The sequence below is a fragment of the Aspergillus clavatus genome, genomic scaffold (assembly GCF_000002715.2).
Source record: "Aspergillus clavatus NRRL 1 1099423829793 genomic scaffold, whole genome shotgun sequence".
In the NCBI taxonomy this organism is placed as follows: domain Eukaryota; kingdom Fungi; phylum Ascomycota; class Eurotiomycetes; order Eurotiales; family Aspergillaceae; genus Aspergillus; species Aspergillus clavatus.
Window position 1 is genome coordinate 27,932 of NW_001517106.1, and position 8,032 is coordinate 35,963.

The 8,032-nt window shown below is 27.7% G+C and overlaps 1 protein-coding gene across 1 annotated transcript, besides 4 other annotated features; it reads right to left on the reverse strand.

Annotated features, from left to right (window-relative positions):
• The first annotated feature begins 1,594 nt into the window (after positions 1-1,594).
• Positions 1,595-1,636: a microsatellite.
• A 63-nt stretch (positions 1,637-1,699) lies between these two features.
• ACLA_077240 (N5-glutamine methyltransferase family protein) lies at positions 1,700-2,882 on the reverse strand (the record flags this gene model as incomplete). The annotated part of the gene is made up of 2 exons (XM_001274990.1): positions 1,700-2,510; positions 2,578-2,882. 2 exons carry the CDS (start codon positions 2,880-2,882, stop codon positions 1,700-1,702), a joined length of 1,116 nt encoding a protein of 371 aa, XP_001274991.1.
• Positions 2,883-5,595: 2,713 nt separating this feature from the next.
• Positions 5,596-5,826: a mobile genetic element.
• Positions 5,827-5,945: 119 nt separating this feature from the next.
• Positions 5,946-6,485: a mobile genetic element.
• An 890-nt stretch (positions 6,486-7,375) lies between these two features.
• Positions 7,376-7,774: a mobile genetic element.
• Positions 7,775-8,032: the final 258 nt, after the last annotated feature.

The following is an 8,032-nucleotide window of genomic DNA, read 5'->3' on the forward strand; positions in this document are numbered from 1 at the left end:
AAGATAGATAAAATCTACTTACCTTTAATAATAGATAATAAATAATAACTTAAGAAGAGAAGAAAGGAAGATTATAAGAGATTAGAAGTATTATCTTTTAAGAGAGGGATATATAACTATCTTAACTAGCTATCTATATAATAAAAATAATCTATAAGGTCTTTAACTTTAGGCCTCTATAAGTAGTATAAGAATCTTTTTCCTATACTAGCTATAATTTTTACTCTTATAGAGAGGTTTTTAAGCTTTTATAAAATTTTTTAATAACTATACTATATAGAGGAGGCTTATAGGTCAGGAGAACTATATAATACTAGATACTAATTATAAAGGTTACATCATATGGGGATTATAAAGGCCTTAAGGGACTAAGGCCTGTAAGGGGGGGGGGGTAGTTATAAGGCCTCCTAATAGTATAGGTAAGATATCTATCTTACCTATATAAGGGTATCTCTTAGTTAGCCCTTACTAAGCAGAGGGTTAGGTAAATTCTCCCCTATAGAGGAAGAATCCTAACCTAGCATTAATCTACTAAATCATCTAAATTCTTGAAATCTAAGCTACACAGTATCTATTCTTTCACACTAGTCATATTCCACATACGAAACCTAGTGTTCTCACAGCCATAGTAAAATAATCATCTTTCAACCATCAACAAAATCCATCACCACCTTTGTGGTTTTACAACTACCATCATAATAATTATAGTATTATATAAAAATAATAAATTAATTAATAAAAGAGAAAAAGGTTTTAGCTGTATAGACTAACTACTAAGATAGAGCTAGCTCTAATAAATTAAATAATAGTCCTATTTAAAGAGCTATCTTTAATAAAGATAATTTAATAATATAAGATATAATATTAAAGCTTAGAGAAAATAAAATCTAACTAAAACTATAATTTAGAGAGGGATAATTAGCTAATTAATAGATTAATAAATTATATATATTCTTAATATAGTATATAAATCTATAGTATATATTAACTCCTAAATTGATTAAAATAATATATAAATATAATTTTTATGTATTAATAATAGCCCTAAGTTATAGATTATAAGTAAGCTAGGTAGTTAATCTTATATTATATTATATATATAGCCTAATCTCTAGTGTATAATTATCTTTCTTAATAAAAAATAATCATAGTAAGTGGAATAATATATATATATATAAGATAGGAGAGATAAAAAGGATTAGTTATAGAAGGTAAGATAAGCTGTATAGGTAAGGTAAGAGAGATAAAAAAGGTCCATTAGTCTCTATCCTATCACATATTATTCTTCTGTGCCTAGCTATCCCTTATATTATTCCTTTACAGCTCCCCTATAGAACTTTGTACATGCTAAGGCCTCCTAACAATCCACAATTATAGTCACCTGACTGGCCTTTACCATCAAGGTGCTAACATGCTATCTACTTGCTTGCACCCTAAAAGATAACCTCCCTCTATTACCAATATTCCAGGATTGTGAGTAGTAATAGGAAGAGATATGTATTATTAATGGCCTAAAGGGTAACCAATCATATATTCCAGTACATTTCCAACTATAAACAAAGGATTGTGAAATTATTATATTAGCCAGAGGGTGTCATATATATTCATTATATTCATTGTATTCATTGTATTCATTACATGATAACAAAAACTGTAGATATGAAATATTCTACAATGATCTTCGACCATATTAGCATAATCAGGACTGCATATGTAAAAAAACAGCGCATGCCTCACTTTCAGAGAGAGGACTGGCTACTTCATCACCGGCCTCGCTGGGCCATATCTGTGAAGAGATAATTGGCAAGGACTCTCCGTGGCATGTTGCAAATGTCACAAAAGCAGCACTTACACGCGCTGCTTGTTCCCTATCACCGCATTCAAATACAACAAGTCTCGGTCGAAGTTTGAGAGATAGTAAGACGATATCCCGGTAGAATAAATCCTCCTCGTAGAATCCGGTCATCGGAGGAGGCGACCAAACCGGGGGTACCAAAGCAAGGGTGGGTTCGAAAATTCGTACACTACGTGCAGTCGTGCCATCATGGAAGGACTCAGCAGATATGTATGGGGGGTTTGCAACCAGGACGTCAACTCGGCGTTCCTCGACATCCAGGGATTCTTTTGATCCCTGCGGCGAACGGAAGTATGTCAACAGACAATCATCGATCCCTGGAAATTGGCCTTGCCGGCAGAGTATATCACCCCGGCAATATTGAATTTCTGCAATTGCACGTTTGGAAAGGCGACCCAATCTGAAGTTATGGAGAAGGTTATCTTTAGCCAATCGAATAGCCTTGGGGTGGATATCTATTCCGAGTATAGATAAATGGTCGAAACGAGGGGCCAGTAGGGCATGTAATAGAAGTGATATGCACCCAGTGCCAGAACAAAGATCCACGATTTGGAGAGGGTATCTCGCGGCTGAGGCACCGTCTGGATGGGTGGGTCCAGGGAATTCATGGCAGATAACCTTAGCAATATGGATCGTAATAGATTCTGTCTCAGACCTAGCCAAGAACTGTGAGCGGTTGTACCAGGTGCTAGTAGTATTAGATGGGATGTTACAAGACATGCCTTGGAATCAGAACACCTCTCCTGCACATGATATTAAGATCCCCGAAGGGCTGGTCCCCGAGAATGTATTGGAGAGGCATCCCTCTTGACCGGGACAGACACATTGACCTCAAAGCGCTCCTCCAGCCTGTCAGTGTAGGAGAATCAACATGCCTGTCCTTCGGCTTCATATCAAGGGCTTTTTCACGCAGCCAGCGAAATTCGTTACATGCTGAATCAAGCGTACGGCATTCTCGTAATAGCACTCGGATGAGCGGATTCAGCTGCTGTGCCTTGAGCGTCAGCCGAGTAGGGAGTCGAGGCATTAGTCACTATATTCATTAGTAAGTACATCTCACGGCATCTTCAATGGGCATATTCTCACCTTTTCCCCTTGTTTCAGCAAGTCAGGGTACAAAAGTGGTTGCAGGTTGTTTAAGGTCGCCTTTTGAGTCTCATGAGTCAAAATAGGCTAGTCATCACCCTAAAAGTTATGTGATGCTTACTTACATCATTATAGGAATACCTAAAATAAAGTGTACCTTATACTAAAATTTTTTCCTTTATTGATATGTATATAATCCACTTAAAAATTTCAAGTAGTCCTTATGTAAGGATTGTGAAGGTATATTATTAAATATTATTTTAAATAATAATTATTATTATATAAGTAAATATTATAGTATCTTATATATAAAAATATTAGATTTTAATAATAATTTAACTAACCTCAATATAAACTAAATTTAAACTATGGTAAGTTAGCTCCTACTATAAATATAATAATTATATTAAGCTTTAAGTTTAAGATAAAATATATACTAAATTAGATTAGGTTAGGTATGTTCTACGTCCTATAATTTTAAAACCTAAGTAGTTTAGTGCTAACTAGCCATGAACCTACCTAAACTTATATTAAATGCAACCCTGATAGAGTTAACTATATGTAAGGATTGTGAAGGTCTATTATATATTATATTAAAGCTACCTTCACATAGGAGCCTTCTCATCTCCTTATAAGAGGTCATGTGAATAGTCACATGACATATAAAGATATAAACCCTGCCTGTGACTACTAAACTCTGAAGTTTAGTAATAATCTCTTTAAATAAGGATATCTATCTTTAAACCTATTTATAAATATTCTTCTTCTATATTAGTTTCTAATTCTTATAGATTATAGATCCTTATATTTTATTACTTAATCTTTAAAACTAGTCTATTAGGAAAATAATATTATAAAAGAGATTAATTAGATCTAAACTATCTAGTAAATCCTCCTCTATAACTATATAAAGTTAGATAATAGAAAAAGAGATAATCTAGAAAGAGAAAGACTCTAAGAGTAAGCTAGATTTATAAGACTTCTTTATTCTAATAAATCTAAAGTTAATAAAGATAACCCCTATAAGAAAGTATCTATAATAAGAATTATAGCTTCTATAAGAAATCTAGAAGCTTTATAATAATCTAGATATAGGCCTTAGAAAGTGCCTATAAAGCTAGAAATAAAAAAAATTATTTTTACTATCTATAAAGAAGACTAATATCTAAATCTAATCTCTATCTAAGTTAGAGAGATACTTAATCTATAATTATATAATATATTAAGCCTTTATTATAAGCTAGGAGTCTACTATAAAGGCTAATAACTAGAATAAGAAGAAGTATACTAAGATTATAATAGCTTATCTAGATTATATCTTCTCTAATCTTTAGTAGAGTAAGATATCTAAGGACTTTTATAATTAAGAATAAAAAAACCTCTATACTTTCCTAGAATTATAGCTAGATAATCTAGAGAATTATAAGTAGGAAGTAAAATTATAAATATTTTAGATAAGGGCCTATAAGAGAGAAATAGACTATACATACTAGCAGAGGTGGTGAGAGTAATAGATTAAAATAAGGAATAATATAAAGAATATAAAGAAGATATAAAGAGGTAAGGATTATTAAGGCCCTAGGAACTTAGGGAAGCCCCTTGTAGATTATATTACTACTAAGAAGATAGGGATAATAGGACCTACTATAACTATCATATTTATAAAAAGGTAAGGCCTATAGCCTTATACCTTTAGCACCTTATAGGTCTATTTTAATTATAATATAGAAGGATAAATTATAAGATACTACCTAAGTAAGTCTAAGTAGAAGGACCCTATAAAGACTAAATAACTAATTATTATTATTATTATTAAAGAGTAGGATAAAGAGTATTATAAGCTCTTACTCTCTTATCTAAGTATATTTCTTTAGGCTTAGATAGGAGAGAAGGGATAAGGACTAGTCTTATAAGTATTAATTAATAATAAAAGTATTATTAATCTTATCCCTATAATACTAGCTAAGGAAAATAACTAGTATGTCTTATTATAATAGGTCTTTATAGAGATATTAATCTTATAAGAAATAAGAAATAAAGAAGTAGTAGAAGCTACTATTTTAATTAAGAATAATAAAAAAATAGAGTAGCTCTTTATAGAGCTTATAATAGTATCTCTAGATATAAATTATATTATCTTAGAGATACTATAATTAAAGTAGTATAACCCTATAATCCTTTAGGGAGAGGATAGGATAATCTTTAAGATAGAGTTAACTCTATAAATTTATTTAGTTTTAGTAGAAGAGTTTATAGAAGTAGAAGATATAATAATTATAGTAGTATAAGTTATAGAGGCCCTATAAAAGATAGTAAAAAATAAGAACTTTATATTAGATTAGCTTATAAACTTTAATATAGTCTTCTTAGAGAAGAAGGCTTAGGAATTACTATTATATTATAAAGATATAAATCTAGAAATAGATCTAAAGGAAGAGAAGGAACTATCTTTTAGATCTCTTTATAATTTTTTTTTAGTAGAGTTAGTAGTACTTTATAAGTATCTTTAGATAATATTTATAAAGAGATAAATATAGGAGTTAAAATTAGTAATAAAAATATTAATACTCTTTATAAAAAAGAAAAATAGTATTCTTTAATTATATATTAATTATTATAATCTAAATTATATTATCTTAAAGAATTATTATCTACTCCCTCTTATATTAAAGATTATTAAGAGACTTATAAAGGAGAGGATTTTTATATAGCTAGATCTTTATAAGATTTATTATTAGATTAGGATTATAAAGGAGTAGGAGTAGAAAATAGTCTTTTATATAAAATATAGATTATTTAAGTATTTAATTATATTTTTTAGGCTTATTAATACTCCTATAATATTCTAGAGCTTTATAAACTAGCTATTCTATAACTACCTAGATATCTTTATAATAGTCTATATTAATATTATTATAATATTCTTATAAGATAAGAAGGAGTATTATAAGTATATCTACTTTATAATAATCTAACTTTAATAAATAAAATTATTTATAAAGCTAAGTATCTCTTTATAATAAAGAGAATTAACTTCTTAGGCTATATAATTATATTAGAAGATCTAGAAATAGAATCTTTATAGATTAATACTATTATAGAATAGCTATAACTAGAATCTATAAAGGAGATCCTAGTATTCCTAGGGTTTACTAATTAATATAGGAGATTTATTAAGAGGTATTTATACTTTTTAATATATTTTTTAGACCTTCTATAGAAATCTAGCCTAGAGAATAAGAGAAGGACTCTAAGAAAGAAGTTCCTAATCTTAAAAGTAGTAAATATCTTTAATAAATTAAAGAAAGTATTTATGAAGTAGATAATATATATTTATTTTTATAAGAAGTACTACTTATAAATAGAAATAAATATATCTAGATATATTATTTATAGAATACTATTATAGCTAAGTAAGGAGGATTATTAGTAGCTAGTAGCCTTCTTCTTATAAAAGATATAATTTATAGAGAAGAACTATAGTATCTATAATTAGGAACTTATTATAATAATAGAATTCTTTAGGGAGTAGTACTACTATTTAAAGAAGTTATTAAAGTTATTATTAATTATAATAATCTTTATTACTTTAGGATTATACCTTAATTATTATAAAGATAGATAAGGTAGTTATAAATATATATAGTATTTAATTTTAAGATAGTCTTTTATATAAAGAAAAAGAACCCTATAGATAGATCCTTATAAAGGACTAACTATAAGAGAGAGACTATAAAGACTAATATCTAGGGCTAAGAAGATAGAGATCTTAATATATTAATATAATAATTAATATTTTATAAAAGAGAATATACTAAGGTAAATACTCTAAAGGATATAGAATAGAAGGTTTATATAATATTAGTCTAAGAGATAATAAACTTATAAGAAGAACTAACTTAGGGAGCTAATATTTATAAGAGTATCTAAAGGCTAGGCTCTTATATAAGAGACTCCTCTATAGAAATTTAAGTTTTATTACTAAGACTACTTATATAAGATAAACTTATAAAGAAGATCTATATAGTATAAGTAGAGGCTATAAAGAAATTATTATAGTCTTATTATATAAAGAATAAATTATTATATTAGATAAGCTATAAAGAGCTCCTCTATTATAAGGGCTTACTTTATATTTTAGATTATTATAGCTAAAGATTAAGTATTCTTATAGAACTTTATACTAATCTCTTTATAGGCTACTTTATAGAATAAAGAATAAGAGAGTTAGTTCTAAGATACTTCTAGTAGCTAGAAATAAAGAACTTTATCTATAATTATTATATAACTTATAGGGTATACTAAGGATTATAGTAGATCTAGAGTAGGTAGTAAGGCTTATTAGAGCTTATATCTATTTTTATAGATATCTAGATCTAAATTATTATAGATCTTCTTATAAGTACTTCTATAGTAAATTTGTAAGAAACTTTTAATAATATCTTTGTAGTAGTAGACTAATTTAGTAAGATAGGCTACTTTATATCTATTTAGACTACTCTTAGTAGAGAGAAGTTAATAATAGGTCTTATCTATAAGATCTTCTAATTTTATAAAATCCTAGAAAAGATTATTATAGACTAGGGTTCTATCTTTATAAAAGATTTCTAAGTAAATTTTATATTTTATCTCTTAATTTATAAGAGTCTTTCTATAGCCTACTACTTATAAATAGATAACTAGATAAAATACCTAAATAATATACTAAAATAATACTTATAAGCTTATATTAACTTTAGTTAGAAAGACTAGATTAACTATCTCTTTATTATAGAGTTTACTTATAATAATATATACTAGGCATCTATTAAGAATATATCTTTCTATATAGTTATAGGTATTAATCCTTATATAATAATAATAGATTCTATAAATTAATTAAAGAGTAAGATTATAGAAGAGTTAGTTATAAAAAGACTAACTAAGCTAAAATATACTTATAAATATATAAAGAAGGCTCTAGTAAAGGCCTAAGCCTACTAAAAGAAATATTATAATAAGAAATATATTATAAAGATATTTTAAGTAAGAGACTAAGTCTAGATCTCTACTAAGAATATATTATAGATTAGACTAACTATAAAGATAGAT